Here is a 19,486-nt window from a genome sequence, read left to right on the forward strand (position 1 = left end):
TCAATATAGATATCAGTTATGTGCCAAATTAGTTGTTACATGTCAGCATATCTTATATGTCTCATAAGTCATAAGTTTTTTTTTTAAACTCTCCTTTGAGTGTGTGTGTGTGTGTGTGTGTGTGTGTGTTTGTGATATACACCTGCTGTTTAATTAATTTAACACTGTTTAGGGTCAGTAAAGGAACAAGAAACAATAATATATCAATAAAAAACAGAGGTGTTCATTGTGTAAAAAAGAACGAAAAGGCAGATTTTGAGCTGTGAGGAGAGGAACTCCAGCTGTTGTTTGTTTTGTGTGTGCGTGTGATTGCGTGTGTGTGTGTGTGTGTGTGTGTGTGTGTGTGCGCGCATGGTGTGCGTCTCTCTCTCCCTCTCGCTCTCTCTCTCATCCCCTCCTCTACAGTAGTCTGCACAGCCTCTCCAGTAGAGGAGTTTGTGTGTGTCGGATGGATTTTAAATGGACACGCGCTCGTGCAGACTGCTCGCGGTAGTTTGGAGTTCTGCTTTCACATGCAACACCAGAGAGATGTCCGCTTGAGTTTCCTTTTCCCTTTGCCAGATTTTAACTGTAGCTGACGGATATAACGCGATGGCTTTATGAGGACGTGGAAAACTGAGGTAAATGAGGTTTACTCTGCCGCGTGCTCATTTATCACACCGTACATTAGGATACTCCGCTGCAAGGTTTGGTAAAATAATAATCTCTATGAATAATACAAGTAGAATTCTAACAGCTTGAGTTACGAGAGTGAGTTTGATTAATCTCTGGCTGTCTCTCACTTGTGCACGCGCCCCTCTACAGTTAATTAATTGCAATATATCCACGCTAATATTATTCTAATTATTATCATTATAAATCTATAGGCTATCTTAGTATCATGTGTCTGTGCTCTGCATATAGTGAGTTGGTGATGCCTGATGTGACTGCTCTGTGATCGCACAGGTTTGAGTTACAGTTTTGTTCTGATCGATCATGTGCTTTGTATTAGCGGCATAGTGTCGCTCAGGCTATTCATGCTCATTTGTAAACGGAGTAAACGTGCATCAATAATGTAATAAACAGTTTAATTATGTAATAAACAGTCAGATTGGAGAAGACTCGTTTATTCCTTGCAGATGTTTCATACAGTTCATCAGGGACGTGTCTAGGATTTGAGGTCTCTGGGGGCTTAGCCCGAACCTCTGGGGGGGTCTTCTTTTTGATGCACGAGCTTTGCAATTTCATTACTTTTAAAAAAAAAAAATTTACCCAGAAAAACATTTTTAAATTATGAACTGTGATGTTAAAATATTATTAGTTGTTTGTTATCCCTGCAGAGTATGAAACATAATACTTTGCAATTGCTATCAAAAATATTGACCATAGTTTAAAAAAAAAAGTATGTATTTTTGTTAAAAATGGCAGAATCTAACTAAGTACATTTAGTCAACTATAAGTATGGACAGATTATTAGATCCAGGGCTTTTTTTTATCATTGTAAGGGAGTGTTCATTATATACGGGAGTGGAGGAGTGGTGTAAAAATGGGCATGTCAAATTATTCTTTAAGCACTGTGAAAGGGACTTTTTCTTATTTATTTTGGCCCAGGGGCATCCAACTTGGTCCCATCCAACAAAAGTTTTTTCATAATTTGCACAATGAATGAATTATCATACAGTGACGAGCATAGTATTTCATGTCTCCATCTGCTGGTGAGCCATCATGAGAAGAGTATGCAGAGTATGATGTTAATTCACTACAGAAGAGACTTGATGATCACTAACATTAGAAGGAGAAAAAACTGGATATATCAATATCAGTAATGGTTATTGGCCAAATAAGTTGTTATATAGTGGCATGTCAGATATTGGCAAAAAAAAAAAAAAAAACAGGAGAAGAGTTGATGATGACTAAGATAAGGTGGGAAAAAAGTAGATATATCAATATAGATATCAGTTATCGGCCAAATTAGTTGTTACATATCAGCATATCTTATGGACATATTCCTGGACATATGGATATCAGTAATGGTTATTGGCCAAATGAGTTGTTAAATAGTGGCATGTCAGATATAAACAAAAAAAAATCCAAAATCGTGCATCCCTACTTATGCTTTGATTTAGGGCTATTTATAAAGCATGCAGGACTGAAGCCTCGGATGTGCAGGCCTGTGACGTCACTGCGGTTGATGTTGAATATGTCTGTTTGTTGCTCTCCTGTACAGGACCCGCTGTACGATGTTGCCAGAGCGTTTCTCCCCAGTCACTGTTCTCTTCGTCTATGTGGCACTTCCAGCTGTGTGCAGTGAGTAGGCTGTAATTACCACTCCCATCCCCTCTCTCTGGCTGTTACATTCTAATGTTTCTCACTCTCATCTTCTTCTTATTTCATTTCCCACTGAAAATGATTCCCTGTGAATTATATTCATCTTGAAATATTTTCCTCAGATGAGTTGATACGGGCCGCATCAGGCCTACAGGGGTTAAACCTGACGTGTTGCATCTGCTTATCGGAGCTGAAACTCTCACACCAGTCATTTAGATGCAACCTGAGTGACACATTGGAATCAGTGTGAGCTGCCCGTCTTTTGTTGCGTGTAATTATTCTAAGCCATTTGTACAAATGCCCCCTGCTGGGTAACTGTACTTGAGGTGACTGCAATTACAACTTTAGTATTTTTTGGCCCATCTACATCCTTAATTATAATCATTTATTCTAAATAACCACAGTGAAAAGTTAGGCACTTTGCTGATCATTTACAAACCATCAACACCAATAATATAATCCCTTTGAAACCTGGATCACTTTACTTGTGCTGCATTCATATGCCTTTCAACTATTTAAACCTTTAAAAACTGAGCAAATTGATTTGATTTCTGAAAGAAAATATGGGGAAAAAGGCAACAAGCAAATTACAAGAAAGAGAGTATACTTAAAAAATTATATTTTAAAAAGTTAGTGAAAATGTCCAGTGAACTATATCAGAATTCTTTTTCAGGTCCCCCTTTTTTTTTTACTTTCCTGTATTTTTCCGCTTTGTTTGTTTCTGTTTGGGGTTTTTTGTGTGTGTGTGTGTGTGTGTGTGTGTGTTTGTGCAAATTTTCAGGTAATTTTCTTGTAGTATTTTTTTGTACTAATTTCTTCCTATTTACTTTCTTTTGTTCTGTCTTTTTTTAAAAGAAATTAAGTGAATTTGCCCAGGTTTTACAGGGTGAAGGATAACTTCTACATCATTCAACCCGGACCCTATTTACCTGTGTCAAAGACACTGATATGACCAAGAATTTTTTAAAATTAAAATTAAAAAGATTACTGTATCTCCATGAATGATCATTTTTGACACAAACATGCCCAGACTGTAAGTCTCTGAAGTGTCTCTTTACCTTTTCACTTGATCTGATGTGTTTGTTATTGTCTCCTCAAGCGAAAGTCTTGTTCTGAAATCTCACAAGATCTCAATTGTTGCAGAAAGACAACAGTGGAAACGTGTGTGAGGTGTGGAGAGAGTACAGTGGTAATTTGTTATCTGATTTCTACAATGTGGATGAGGACTCTGAATTCAATTTAATCTATTTTAGCCAGAGTATACACATAGTGAGCCAAAATGTTTTTTTATCCCAAGTAATCACATGATGCTGCTTTGCTGTGGACTTCCGTGTCTACATATTACTTTTTAGGTATTCTTCTGCATCTGCTGTTGATGTTATGGGATACTGCTACCATTATGTCAACACAAGCACATGGTGAGATGATGTGGCATGCGGTTGTGTTTAGGCAACAAAAGAACATGGCAACCAATGCCGAAACATTAACAAACACACATGCTGGCATGGGTGGTTAGGATTAGAGGAGGGAGGTACATAGAACAAAAACATTGGTTACACTTTCTATGAAGACTACATCTATAATGCATTATGACGGCATTCATAGTGACTTATAATGCATTCATAATGCTTTATGAAAACTCTCATAAATACACATAATGCTTACTAATGCACTATATCAACAGTAATAAACCATTACAGATTTGACTTATAATGATTTCTAAGTGGAAAGGGTCTTGATTTGTTATAAACTAGAGGTTGAATGCTGGGGCTTATAATGCATTAAAAATATCTATACTAACTTATTCACACATCAACAATTAACTGTAGAAAGGACTCAGTGTGATGTAACAGTCCATGCTGTATCGTAAGTTACCATTGTATGTGTTAAGTAAAGTGAGGTACATATTGATGCACAGGGGTGTGAATCTTTCAGTAACTCATTCGATTCAATTTTGATTCTTGGGGTCACGATTTCCGATTCAAAATCAATTCCTGATTCAAAATATAGGAGGTTTAATTTCAGGATCTACTGCAGTCTGTTTTTCCAGTGGCATATTATGTTATGAAAACAAAGTGTGTGTGAAATTATAGAGGTTTTATTATGTACAAGCTTTTTTGTTATAGAAAACCTTTCACCCAAGTGTTGGGAATCAGAAACGGAAAAAATAAACATTGTAACTATTATAGTTCAAAAAATGGACACACTTTTCCAAAAAAAAGTCCCATCATTTTTTTTGTGTATCCCATTATCTGTGCCATTCTGCAAAGCAGCTCCTATCTGTGATGATGCAGAGGGCCACATCACACTTCAGAGAGGGGCCTAATTCTCCTGCTTGCTCTGCCTGCAGTGAACACAGAGTTTACATCCATATGAGGTCCTGCTGCTTGTTAGACTGTCTCCTGATTTACCCTTGTCTCAGTATTATTATAGAGGCTACCAGAGTTTATACTAATGCACGAGGTGCTACCAATAACACAGAGCAATTGATAGACAGTAGGATTAGGCCAATCACAGAGCAGTTTTCTCCAGATGACATGTGGCATACATGTAAAAAACATGTAAGTGGATACAAAGCGTCGACAAGACTAAAACAAACATCTGACCTTCCCATGGAACCATGGGAAACCAATATGGCATTTAGCATCGATGCTAATGTACTTTTATCATTGAAATATGGATAAAATATGGACGGAAGACACCCAATATCGGATCTATCATTATGCATTTATTGAACAAGATCCTGTAAAAACACCCGAATTCCCAGGCTGGATACTGAGGCTTCTAAAAGAGCTACGTTGCATCGGAGACATCCCTCTGCACGGCACAGCCGGCAGCTTTTCCTAGTGAAACAAGTGAGGCGATCTGACAATCGATCTTAAAATTAATACGACTTTTCTAAATGTATCTGTATCCATACGGTGTTGGCTGTAAAGCCTGTAATATGGACATCTTATTGTGTCTGTATCAGAGATCGTATATACAGCGTAAAGCACTAGTGATAGTTACTAAACAGTACTGAACGTAGTATTTACTTAAAGTTAAGCTGTGTATTAATACACGGGGCAATATTACAAGGCACCACCTTTTATTATATTTTGTGGGCACATCACTTTTTGATTCTGTTCATTTAAATTAATTTAAATTAATTTAATTCTCCGGTCATGATTACGATATGATTCCCTGATAAGTTGTATGTATAATATGTGTGTGTGTGTGTGTGTGTGTGTGTGTGTGTGTGTACACAAGTTACCTGAATCGAGTGCTCGAAGCTAACAGTGCTGGTTCACGAGCATTCCTCTCGTACTAGCTGAGCTTATTAGCAACAGCAGCTAATCGGTGGTATAATGACAGCGGTGCTGTCGGTTTTAATATTTACGTGATAATCAGATAATGGTATATTTATTTCTCTCTCTACACACACAAACACGCACACACACACACACACACACACACACACACAAATATACATACAACTTATCAGGGAATCATATCATAATCACGACCCGAGAAATTCAATTAATCAGAATCAAAATGTGATTGTACCGAATGAGTATTGCAGGCAGAATTGTGGACATCAAGCACCGAAGACGAGGTGGCTAATCTGCAAACTAAAGTTCACAGACAAAGGCAAAGAATAAAACACTGGAGGACAAGCTCTTGGAAACCAGATCCCGCTTGAACAGCCTGAGACTAGAGGGTCTGCCAGAGGGAGCAGAACGTGGGGACCCGAATTCTTTTTTTGAAAAATGGATTCCCGAAATCCTGGATGTAGCGACTCTACAGTCTCCATTTGACATACACTGGATCAGACCAATGAGGGACAAACCCAATTGTAAAACACACAATTAAGATATGGTGTGAAGTCAAGTCAAGTCAAACCCGGGGGATCCCGGGGCGTTCCCAGGCTTACTGAGAGACAGTCTCTCCAGCATGTCCTGGGTCTTCCCCAGGGCCTCCTACCATAGGGACGTGCCCTGAACACCTCACCAGGGAGGCGTCCGGGAGGCATTCTAATTATTTGCCCAAGCCACCTCATCTGGCTCTTCTCAACGCAGAGGAGCAGCGGCTCTGCTCCGAGCTCCTCCCAGATGACCGAGCTTCTCAACCTATCTCTAAGGGAGAGCCCAGCCACCCTACAGGGGAAACTCATTTTGTCTGCTTGTACCTGCAATCTTGTTCATTTGGTCACTACCCAAAGCTCGTGACCATAAGTGAGGGTAGGAACAAAGATCGACCAGTAAATTGAGGGCTTTGCCTTTCGACTCTTGCCTTTTCACCACAACAGATAGGTGCAGAGTCCACATTACTGCAGACACTGCACTGATCCACCTGTCGATCTCCCACTCCATCCTCCCCTCACTCGTGATCAAGACCCCGAGGTACTTAAACTACTCCACTTGGGGCAGGATCTCATTCTCCGCTTCACACTTGGCTGCGAACTGATCCAGTGAGAGCTAGAGGTCACGGCCTGATGAAGCCAACAGGACCACATCATCTGCAAAAAGCAGGGACCCAATTCTGAGGTCACCAAACCGGACCCCCTCAACACCCTGGCTGCACCTAGAAATTCTGTCCATAAAAGTTATAAACAGAATCGGTGACAAAGGGCAGCCCTGGCACAGTCCAACCCTCACCAGAAACGAGTCCGACTTACTTCCGGCAATGCAGACCAAGCTCTGGCACCAGTCGTACAGGGAATGGACGGCCCGTATCAGGGGGTCCGAAACCCCATATTCCCGGAGGGCCCCCCACAGGACTCCCTGAGGGACACGGTCGAATGCCTTCTCCAAGTCCACAAAGCACATGTAGACTGGTTGGGCAAACTCCCATGCACCCTCAAGGATCCTGCCAAGGGTCCAGAGCTGGTCCACAGTTCCACGACTGGGGCGAAAACCGCATTGCTCCTCCTGAATCCGGGGTACGACTGTCCGGGGGACCCTCCTTTCTATTACCCCTGAATAGACCTTACCAGGGAGGCTGAGGAGTGTGATCCCCCTGTAGTTGGAACACACCCTCCGGTCCCCCTTCTTAAAAAGAGGGACCATCACCTTGGTCTGCCAGTCCAGAGGCACTGCCCCCGATGTCCACGCAATTTTGCAGAGTTGTGTCAACCACGACAGCCCCACAACATCCAGGGCCCTAAGGAACTCCGGGCGGACCTCATCAACCCCTGGGGCCCTGCCACCGAGGAGCTTTTTGACCACCTCGGCAACCTCAGCCCCAGAGATGGAGGAGCCCATCCCCGAGTCCCCAGGCCCTGGATTGAGGAGGCCTTCAAAGTATTCCTTCCACCGACCCACAATGTCCCGAGTCAACGTCAGCAGTGCCCTGTCAACACCATACACAGTGTTGAGAGAGCACTGCTTCTCCCTCCTGAGACACCGGAGGGTGGTCTAGAACCTCTTCGAAGCCGTCCGGAAGTCGTTCTCCATGGCCTCACCGAACTCCTCCGACGCCCGGCTTTTCACCTCAGCGACTGCTGTAGCTGCACTCCGTTTGGCCTTCCAGTACCTGTCTGCTGCCTCTGGAGTCCCACGAGCCAAGAAGGCCCGATAGGACTCCTTCTTCAGCTTGATGGCATCCCTTATCGCTGGTGTCCACCAATGGGTTCGGGTGTTGCTGCCCCAACAGGCACCGACCACCTTATGGCCACAGCACTGGTCGGCCGCCTCAGCAATGGAGGCACGGAACATGGCCCACTTGGACTCAATGTCCCTCGCCTACCCCAGGACATGGTCGAAGCTCTCCCGGAGGTGGGAGTCGAAGCTCCTTCTGATGGGACACTCTGCCAGACATTCCCATCAGACCATCACAATGCGTTTGGGTCTGCCAGGTCTGACTGATGTCCTCCCCCACCATCGGAGCTAACTCACCACCAGGTAGTGATCGGTTGACAGCTCCACCCTCTCTTCACCCGAGTGTCTAAGACATGCGGCTGCAAGTCCGACGATGCAACTACAAAGTAGATCATCAAACTGCGGCCTAGGGTGTCCTGATGCCAAGTGTGTATATGGACACCCTTATGCTTGAACATGGTGTTTGTTATGGACAATCTGTGCACAGAAGTCCACCCGTGTTCAGGCGAGGGAAACTTTGAACCATTTTTCTTTTTCATCAGAAGACGTCCGGTGAGCTACACTTTGTCTGGTCCCTCCACGAAGTTGACCAAAGTGCTTTACAGGGTAAAAAGGCGAATAGAATACATCACACAACCTAAAACAATATCAAAATTAGTAAAACCTGTTGGGATAAAAACATTTTCATCTTAAACGAAGGCCAGGGAGAAAAGATGTGTCTTCAACAAAGATTTAAAATGCTCTAGCATCGGGGCAGATCTGATTTTAAGTGACAAGCTGTTCCACAGGTTTGATGCAACTATAGCAAAAGCTCGATCTTCCCTGGTTTTAAGCCTTGATTTAGGCACATCCAGGAGCAGCTGGTTAGCAGACCTCAGTGCTCTGACTGGACCTTGAACATGAAGTAGTTCATCTAAATAAGGCGGTGACAAACCATTAAGTGCTTTAAAAGTTAACAACAAGATCTTAAAATCAATTATGTAGTGAACAGGGAGCCAGTGCAGTGAACGCAGCACAGGGGTAATGTGGTCCTTCTTTTTAGAGCCTGTAAGGAGGCGAGTGGCCACATTTTGGACCAGCTGCAGATGTTGGATGTTGGTTCGGACTGGTCCAAACCAACATATAAAGAATTACACTAGTCCAGATGAACTGTTATGAAGGCATGTATCAACCTCTCTAAAATGTTAAGAGGCAGATAGGCTTTCACTTTGGCTACCAGCCTCAGCTGATCGAAACTGGACTTTACTATTGAAGAGATCTGCTCGTCAAATTTAAAAGCATTATCAAAGAAGTAAAAAAAATATTTAGAAGAGCCACATTTGTTATAGCAGTACAGTCCAATATGGGGCAATCAGTTCTTTTACCCAGCAGAGTAGATGCAACATTTAAATAATGGGACTCTAAGGGACTTAAAATGGTCCAGGACCTTTATTTTACAGATTCAGATACCATGATGTCTTTTGATGAGCTAAGATAAAATTACAAGCTTACTAGAAAACATTTCTTTAAGTATCTTCAGCTGAGATGCTTTGTTAAAGCAAACCAAAATAATGCATTTACTAGACCCCCACACACAGTCTTAGAAAAAGAGATGATAAAAGACAGCTTAAGAAAAGGGATTATATCAGAGTTCTATATAGCTGACATTTTACTCAACTGAAACTTCACAATATAAGTTGAAAGGAATACAGTGGAATACAGCTTGTGCTGATGCCCTTACTAGATCTATAAATGCACACCTTAAATTGTCACAATACTGTATAGAAACATACCATATATATGCTTAAAATGTACAGAAAACAGAGGAACACTTTCACTGTATTTAGCAATGTAGAAAGATAAAAAAAAATATTCTGGGAAGAGGAGAGAGTTATAACTGAGAAGATTATTTAAAAAAGAGTCCTTCTGGACCTCAAACTTTTTTTTTGTTGGGCCTGTATCCAGTGAAACATAATTATAGTAAAAAAGAATGTGCATTTATAGACCTCAGCTTGCTTTATGCTAAAAAATGTATTGCACTTTTATGAAAAACCTTAGCAGACCAAACGCTATTACAATCAGTGGATAGGACTTATGTTATCATGCCTCCCATTAGAAAAAATAACTTATATATTAAAAGGTAAACAGCCTATTTTTAAAGTATATGGAGTCCCTTTATGCATTATGTGAAGGATTTAGGTCATATGATCAAGGGATTGACTAATTTTTGTAGACCATGCAGATTCAGAGCCTGTGTAAATGATGTACTTAATTGTTTTTTTGTGTTTTAAATATGTCTCATATTCATATTCTCATACTCCATTTTATGTAGATTACCAGTTTTAACATATGAGGAGTATTTTGTTTTTGATTTTATTTTTATTTTATGATTTAAAAAAAAAAGGAAAATCTAAATAAAAGGCATCAGACTCCACATAAAGGCTATCTATCTATCTATCTATCTATCTATCTATCTATCTATCTATCTATCTATCTATCTATCTAATATTTTTTTTAAAAAAATGCCTGACCTGTTTTGCAGCACCCCTTCCCCCTCTTAATAAACAAACACTGAGAGTGGCCACAGCAAGCACGCACAGAGCACCGAGTCCAGTTAAAGTTCCACTGAGGTGTTTACATGACAGAATAGCTCGACTTTCAATATAATTTTCTGGGTGTGTTACATGTTTACATGTATTTTAAAGTCCAATTTTAGTTATGCTAACACAATAATTCCAGAAGTGTCCAGATCTCGTGCCTTCAGCTGAATCTCTTAATTTTGGCATTAAGGTTATTATTGTTAGAAATGACTCGAAAATTAATTCCTAGGTGTACCAAGTCACATCAGGGCAGTGTTCAGGACCACTGCTCCCTCCATGCTGTGTGTGTGTGTGTGTGTGTGTGTGTGTGTGTGTGTGTGTGTGTGTGCGTGCGCGTGCGCGTGCGTGCTCCCGCACTCTACCTTGGTACAATTTATTTTGCTGACAAGTTCATTTGTTGTCTGTCATCCATTATTGATCTGCCGCCTACATGAGCAGGTCTGAATGGTTTGGTTGAAAGTGAATGGCATCATGAGGTACGAGCTGCTCTGGAGACAGACATCATTTTACTAGGTGAGTTGATGGGTTGAAGGCAGAGCCCAGGGTGAGTGTTACTCTGACACTAACACAGAAGGAGAAAAGCTGACTTATAATGCTGAAGATGTAAATGCAATTTAACCACATCGAGCCAAATATGTAATTTGTAGCAATTCCAAGAAATAGATAAAATGTTATATCCCCTGCTTCTGCTCTCTGCCCTTCAGTTCCACAGCTCTCTCCCTCTCCATCTATCTGTGATGGATAATAAAGGGATTTTATAAATGTCCTTCTGTTTTACTCACAAGGTCTCACACTGACCCTTAACCCTCTGATATCTGAAGCCACATCACTCTTTGTGTGATGCTTTCAGATGCCTTTCACAAGTATTTAAACCTTGATTTCATGGAGAAAAGCAATGACAGTAAGTAAGTAAAAAAAATATTCAAACAACAAGAAATTATTACATTTAGAAATGTAAAGGTACAAAAGAAGAAAAAAGCAAGGAAAAAATATATTGTATAATAATTACATGTTTAAAATTGTGTTACAGAATTATATAATCTGCCTTGTTTGTTTGTTTTTCTTGTGTTATTTTTTAAACAAGTTTTTTTTCAAGGGTTAATGGTCTTTCAGAATCAGTCATTAGTTATTATTAGGATATTTTTCATGCTATTTAATCTGATTTTTTATGCTAGTTTTTATGTTGCACTACTGAAAGTATAACCACATTTGTCCCTGACTTTAATATTGAAAGTGTTCTTTTCTTCTGTTGGACATATTTTAATCTTTTAAAAGAATGTACTTGCACTTCTGATGACAGCAGCTGGCTGATGAGACAATTAAGGCCACTTCTGTAATTATCGCTATTAAGGCAAGCTTTATTTATGGCAAGTCAAGTTAAGTCAAGTCAATTGTATTTATAAAGCCCATTATCACAAAACATGGTTTGCCTCAAAGGGCTTTACGGCATACGTTATCCCTCTGCCCTTTGACCCTCATATCACCGAAGGAAAAACTCCCCCCAAAAATCCCTGAAACAGGGAAAAAGGAAGAAACCTGCAGAAGAGAGGCAGAGGATGATGAGGGACCCCTCTTCCAGGATGAACAGACATGCATTAGATGTTGTAAATAACAGTTGAATTACAATAATAACAAAAAATGAAAGAGAAAGAGAGAGGGGAAGAGAGAGGGAGAGATGCACAGCAATAACGGTAACAGAGATAACGAGATGATGATATTCACTTTTTTTTTTTGCATTAGCAAATGACTGGCTTTGAATCCAAGGATCACACACTGTAAGAATGTATAGGAATAATGGGAGATAGCACACTAACCTTTCCCAACCTACAGTATGCAGTATAGAGTATGCATGTAAACTTATGAAGTGAAGGATTTTGAATTTTCAGGAAAACTCAATTTGGATATTTCTCTCCTGTTGGGTCTTACTCATGGCCTTATGAACTGACGGCAGACTGAATACATGAATAATGAAAAGCTCTTACAGCTGTCTTTTATTGATTTTCTTCCATTCTCGGAGCTTATATCTAAGCTTCTGTTTCTCTGGGTTTTTATTGTTTGTAATATTACCTCCAAATCTGAGATGTACAGATCAAAGAGGAGTTTAATTTTTATTCCCTTAGTGCACTTTTAACCTCTACTCTTTCTGCGCAGGCACAGTTTTGATTCCTTTGACGTCATTGCTTGAAATCCTTGCATTTTTGATTATTATGTAACAAGAACCTGCTTATTGATGCTCACACTACATGGAGTGTGTGTGAGCAAATGTGCTTTTATAAATCGCCTGTTTCAAGCATCAGTTGTGACGTAAATGCATTTGTCTCTTCTGACTCATTATTCTTCCTGGGATCACATTGTAATCATATGGAAGTAAAGTTAGTCTTACCCCCAGTTATAATCTCTCTGACAGTTGTTAAGTTTTTCTGTTTCTTGTGGCTAGAAATAACTGAAAAGGCTCCCTATATGTTCTTTTGTAGAAATGCTAACAGTGTTATTATATAAGAGCTGACGAGTTTCAAGTGTTGAAAATGAAGAGTCAGCAGGAAAATGGGGTTGTCTAGTAGAACTTTTTAGGATTCAAATATACTGACTTGGTAGAGTGCTAATTTTAACCAGCAAATAAGGTTTTTGGTAACTTTTTTTGTGGTAATTTATTTCAGTCATTTTTTTTTTTAATGATTTTATTTATTGAGGTTCTGTTAGCAATTGTACATGGTCACATTCCCATGTGTGTACAGAACCATTTTGTCATAGCTTTTAGATGACCTTAACAAAAGACAGCAGGAGTTATATCTCACACACACACCACGCATAAGACAATCAAAACCTAACAAAATAAAATAAACAAAGAAGATTTAAAAAAAAAAAAAAAACCCTAAAATACCACCACACTGGAACGGTTGCATTCACATTGTTAGAATATGCTTTGGTCAGTTCTCATTTGAGTCAAGCCAAGTCTAGTCCAGTGGGGTCCACCATGATCAAGACTGGCTCCCATATTTTAATGAAATCCTCGAACGGTAAAGGTTAACCTTTCCAGGGGAAGTATTCTCAAAAGTTCCTTGTACCAATCAGTCAGAACTTGAGAATAGTCTTTCTTGCTACATGCAAGAATATTCCAATCAACTTTCCGTTGTGAATGTTCCTTGCACTGACCACTTCAGCTGCCAAAATGCATTGAAGAGGCGATAGATCAAAGTCATACCCAATCAAAGCTACCATCTCCTCCTGAACTTCTCTCCAGAACTTCTGTATCCTCACACATTTCCAGAACATATGTGAGTAAGTGCCAATTTCTAAATTGCATTTAATGCATATAGGAGAGCCTAGACCAAGCCTGCCCCTCAATATTGGTTTACAATGAAGTCTGTGTAGTATTTTAAATTGGGTCTCTCTATCACTGTTACAGCTCAGGATAGTATGTGTGTTTTTTATAATTGACACCCATGTCTTTTCTACAATTTGACATTCTATATCAATTTGCCATTGCCTTCGAGTGTAATCAGATGAATAATTCATGTTTGAATCAAATGCTCCATAAACATAAGAAATAAACCTTTTCTGGCATAGGTTGTTTCAAAATTTCCTCCAAAAATGACAAATTTGGACTCTGAATATTTTTTGGAATGTAATGCCTGATTTGTAAGTAGCAGAAAAAGTGAGACTGGTGCAAAGAGTATGTATTTCTCAAGCACTCAAATGACTCTATTGTTCTTCCTTCATAGAGTTTAGCAAGCTGGTCCAGACCTCTCTCCTGTCAGAGCCTAAACACTGCATCATGGCATGAGGGAGGGAAATCTGGATTTTTCCAAATGGGAGCCAGGAGAGAGAAGTGATCTTTCAATTTAAAACATGTCTTAATCTTATTCCATGTATTCAAAACAATTAAGTTAGTTTGAACCTCCAGTTTCACCTTCTTGTAGTTTACAAAGGGGCAATCCTTTAGTGTCAGTAGTCCACAGTTTCTGGATTCCATATCAATCCATGTATTTGTAATATCTGGGTTCACCCATTCATATAAGTATCACATTTGTGTAGCCCAATAACATAGCCGAATATTTGGGACTCCTAGCCCCCCTTGGTCTTTACTTCTCTGCAGTTTACTTATTTTCATTCTAAACTTTTTACCCCGCCAAATAAATTGCGTAAACATTTTGTCTAGATTTATGAAAAAGCTGTTGGGAATTGAGTTTGGCAACATTTGTAGGGGGTACAACAGCCTAGGTAATATATTCATTTTGAGCACGCTTATCCTCCTCAACCAGGAGACAGGTAAGATTCCCCATCTATGCAAGTCTTCCTTAATGCATGTTACAGCTGGCTTGAGCTTAAGCCTAACAAGTTTTTTAAGACAAGGACCAATCCTTATTCCGAGGTACGTTATTTCCTTAGGTGACCAGTGGAAGGGAAAGCCGCAAGGCAGAGAAAAGCCTGCCATAGCCCCAATGGGCATGGCTTCTGTTTTGGATAAGTTCATCTTAAAACCTGAAATATGTCCAAATTCTTGTAAATACTCCAGTAGACATGGAATGGAAGTATCTATCTCAACTAAATACAACAAGACGCCGTCTGCATAAAGAGAAATTTTATGTGAAGTATCTTCAATGTCAAAGCCCTTGATTGCTACCATGGTTCTAATGAGCTCTGCTAGGAGCTCAATAGCCAGTGCGAACAAAAGAGGGCTCAGCGGACATCCCTGGCGGATTCCGCGCTACAATGGAAAAACATCTGAGCAGTAGTAGTTAATGATGACAGCTCCTTTAGGGGACCGATACAATAATTTCACCCAACCAATAAACTCGGCACCTACATGAAGTCTCTCCATGGTGTAAAAAAGGAAGGGCCATTCAACCCTATCAAAATGAGTCAAGAGATACCACCAAGCCATGTATATCTTGATCCCTAGCCAGCTGTATTATATTTAAAAGCCTCCTAATATTATTAAAGGAATTCCTTCCTTTAATGAAGCCTGTTTGGTCAGGTTTTACTCGTACTGTGATCAGCGGTTCAAGCCTCAAAGTTAAGATCTTAGCCAAGATTTTTGCATCCCCATTTATGAGTGATACAGGCCTATAAGACACAGGGTCTTCAGGATCCTTGTTTTTTTTTTTTTAAATCAAGCAGATGTTGGCTAGTGACATTGTGTCCGGCAAATGATGGGCAGTGTTAAAGCTGTAATGAAAGGTTCTAGCTAGGTATCCCACCGCGCATCAAGGCGATTGCTTCTAATATTTCTCTGTCTCGACTGGTTTCCCTAACATATTCTTCTGATCTTCTGTCAATGTTGGTAATTTAATTATTGAAAAGAATTTGGCAAGTTCCTCTTTGGTGCTGTTGTTTTCAGATTTATATAGGGACTTATAAAATTATACAAAAGTGGAGCTTATGCTTTTCCTATCAAAATGTCTCTTCCCTTCAGGGTCTTTAACACCTGCTGTGGTGTTAGAGTTTTGTTTCTGGTTAAGTAGGTGTGCCAAATACTTACTAGGTTTATTCCCATATTCATACAGTTGTTGCCGTTGATAAAATAATGACCTGAACAGAATTCAGCGCTGCTCTGACAGTTTGTGTCTTAATGAGGTTTGCTTTGGTTGGGTAAGATTTATGAGCTAACTCTGCTTTTTTTTAAAACTCTGTTTCCAGTTTGTTTTGTTTCAGTAGCAGTGATCTTTTACGATGTGACATGTATGAAATAGTGAACCCCCTAGCTTTTGCAGATTCCCAAAGAAATTCAGGGTTTGTGTCACAGTTATCGTTCAATTCAAAAAACAATTTTATCTCTGCCTCCATCTTTTTTTTGAATTCCTTGTCAATTAGTAGATATGATGGAAACCGCCATCTGTGTGTAACAGATGTTGTCTCACTCATTCTCATCTCTAAATAAACTGGAGCGTTGTCACTAATATAAATAGATCCTATATTGCATGTTGTCACTTGTCCCATAACCTGTGGTGGTAGAAAAAAGTAATCAATTCGAGAGTAAGAATTGTGTGGGTTAGAGTAAAATGTAAAATCCCTGGCTGATGGGTTCAGAGTTCGCCATAAATCTATCAAATTTATATCCTTCAACATTTTGATTGAAGAAGCATCTGAATTTGTTGTTCTTTGTGCATCTGTAGGGAACCTGTCTAATTTATTGTCCAAACAACATTTAAAATCGCCACCCAGCACTGTAAGAGAACACTTATCTTCCTCCAAATCCGCCGCCAACCCAGTCCAGAATGACGGGAGGGGCGGACTAGGGGCGTATACGTTCATCATAGTGACAGGTGTACCATAAATTGTGCCATGGACAATAACGTATCTGCCCTCAGAATCCTTTTTACATGAACTAAGTACAAAAGGAGTGGCCCTGTGTATTAGAATAGCAACTCCTCTGCTGTTAGAGGAGAATAAAGAGTAATAAGATTGCCCTACCCAGTCTCTTTGCAGTTTCATGTGCTCCTTGTCCACCAGATGGGTTTCTTGAAGAAAAGCTATCTGTACTCTTTCTTTTTTTAGGAAACTTAATAATTTCTTTCGTTTTATCAGGTGATGTATCCCCTTTACATTAAATGTACATAGTTTAATATCAATTATGCCTGACAATTTTACTGCTTATTTTCTTTGTCAAATAGAAACACTGTCCTTCTAGCAACCCCTTGCGCTTGTGTATTACTTGACTTTAGCCAGCCTGGTTCAAATGCACCCGTGGTGAAATACAAAAACTGAAAACTAAGTACACCTAATAACAACAGACACACACAGAAATACACGCATACCTGCTGTAACATTAACCTATCTGAAGGGCACATGTGAAACCTCTTAGTGCCAAAAATCTTTCTCTTCTTTTTCAACATCATATGAACATTAGAATGATGAGACAGAGCTCACCAGACCTTTTTGTATATATGAACATTTCTCAGGGGTAGGAAACAGTCCATGTATGTCACCAACCATAATGTTTCAGTTCCTGTTGTTGTGTTTTGACCTGTGTTCTTTCTATGTATTTAGCAGCCACAGCAAGCAGTAACATATATTGACAAAAGAGGGGTTTGCCATAAAAATCTATAATAACTGATGCACTTTCATGAGTAGGCCTATCCCAACATTGATGTAAAAGTAAACAAGAATAAATTGAATTTTACAGATATGGACAAAAAGCCATTATCTGATGCCATACTGTGATAGAACACTTCAGACCATCTATTGAGAAAAAAAAAAGAAATCAAAAAACAGTGCGTTTCATATTTCCGCATGTTTTAGCTGCATCACCTTAGCACCAGCAAACACGTTGAGCAAAACATTCCACTGCATTCTGTATAGTCCTTAAGCCATAAATGTCCTTAACTTAACCTTGTGCACCATCCGTAGCCAGTGGGATTATGTGTAGTAACCTCCTTTGCATAATACTTCAACAACATAACTTTGCAGAGCCTTTCACTAGCAAGGACCACACCTCAATAGGAATTCATTTTAACGATTTATTGACGTGAATGTAGATTTGGTATAAACATTGATGTTGAATTATTGGAATGGATGGTTGAGTGCGGTGTGGGGAAGCTTTGGTGGGAATCCGCGGTGGCTCCCGGGCACAACAGAAACCCCGAGGGCCCTATGGAGAGAAGGAGGAAAAGGAAAGAGATCGAGGGAGGGGGGGAGGGGTGCAGAATAACGAGAACGAAAGGGGGAGATCGGGTTCGGAGGATATTTAAGCCGGAAGAGGTGTGGTTGAGGTGCGGTAGAGGTGTGGTCCTGCTCCTGAAACTCTGCTATATAGCTTCACTTCACTAGGAAGGACCACACCTCAATAGGAATTCATTTTAACAATTTATTGACGTGAATGTAGATTTGATATAAACATTGATGTTGAATTATTGGTATGGATGGTTGAGTGCGGTGTGGGGAAGCTTCGGTGGGAATCCACCATGGCTCCCGGGCATGACAGATCCCCAAAAGCGTGCATTATATGAGAGAGGAAAAAGCCGATTTGAGATCTTTTAGATCGGAACGGATATAACGGTGATGAGCTTGGGAGGACTATCTGCCCATGATCTGAATAAAGTGTTCCGGTATACCGCTGCAGGAAGCCGAGGTGGCAGCTCCAATTCTGAAAGAATGTCCAGAGTAATGCATGGGAGAGATGCCTGACAATGACAGGCCCTGACGGAAGTGTTGGTGGAACCAGAAGCGGGTAACCTCCTGGCCGGATTCAGATGCAGATGCATCTTGGGATTTGCTTTGTGACGTCTGGAAATGTAAGTAGTTGGAGGAAATAAGGAAGGGGTTTAGAACTGATTGAATGTTAAAGTAGAAGACGGGAGTGAGTTGGCTATATTGGTTGGTTTTGGTTATTTTTTAAATAATAAACTATGGTGTCGTTGGAGAAAAAAGAAAGGTCCGAGAGGCAGGCGTGCCGACGTGGATCGTATCGAAGGGTCGAAGCAGTGAATTCTGAGCATCTGAGGAAACCGAAGAAGGCGAGAATGAACATTGCCTCTAGAGTTTGGTTGACGTGAGATATGCTATATCTGGAGCGGATGGTGTGGATACAGTGTGACAGCAGATCCGTGGTTAATGGGAGTCTACGAGGATTTTTGGGCTGGTTCTTAGCGTGAGAGGCCTCTGAGCAGTGAGGTGATCTGGGGATGACCATGAGCTGGCCATGACTACCGGTTAGGAGTTTAGAGATGAACGAAATGCTGATGAGGTAGACTTTGATTGTCTGGGTTTTAAATTCCCAAGACAGAATGGGCGTGGGTGATGAAGCAGGTTAAGGTGATGAGATCAAATGAAGGAAAAGTTATGTTATGCATGTCGTGAAAGTTGTGGAAACAATTCCAAGCAGACTAATATGGAGAGAGAGTTGCGGGGGACGGGCTATTGATGATGGTGCTCTGAGATTCCAGATCAGGGGCATGAAGGCACCCCGGTGCCAGATGCCCCAGCGAGAGCGAAATGGTGTGGTTGCCGTGCGTGCACAGCCAGGGGCAATGGCATCCCAAAGCCAGACTCCCCAGCAAAAGCGAACCGCTGCAGGCGTCG

The 19,486-nt window shown here is 40.5% G+C and overlaps 1 protein-coding gene across 1 annotated transcript in view; it reads left to right on the plus strand.

Annotated features, from left to right (window-relative positions):
- The first annotated feature begins 328 nt into the window (after positions 1-328).
- Positions 329-19,486, plus strand: part of LOC148188453 (uncharacterized) — a 70,043-nt gene continuing 50,885 nt past the window's right edge. The window contains exons 1-2 of the mRNA XM_088082846.1: positions 329-620; positions 2,207-2,286. Coding sequence (XP_087938972.1) covers positions 2,220-2,286 — 67 coding nt within the window. The 5' untranslated portion in view covers positions 329-620; positions 2,207-2,219. The remainder of the gene's footprint in view (positions 621-2,206; positions 2,287-19,486) is intronic.

This window comes from Plectropomus leopardus, chromosome 10, assembly GCF_026936395.1.
Source record: "Plectropomus leopardus strain MGB_pleo_1.0 chromosome 10, ASM2693639v1, whole genome shotgun sequence".
Lineage (NCBI taxonomy): Eukaryota > Metazoa > Chordata > Actinopteri > Perciformes > Serranidae > Plectropomus > Plectropomus leopardus.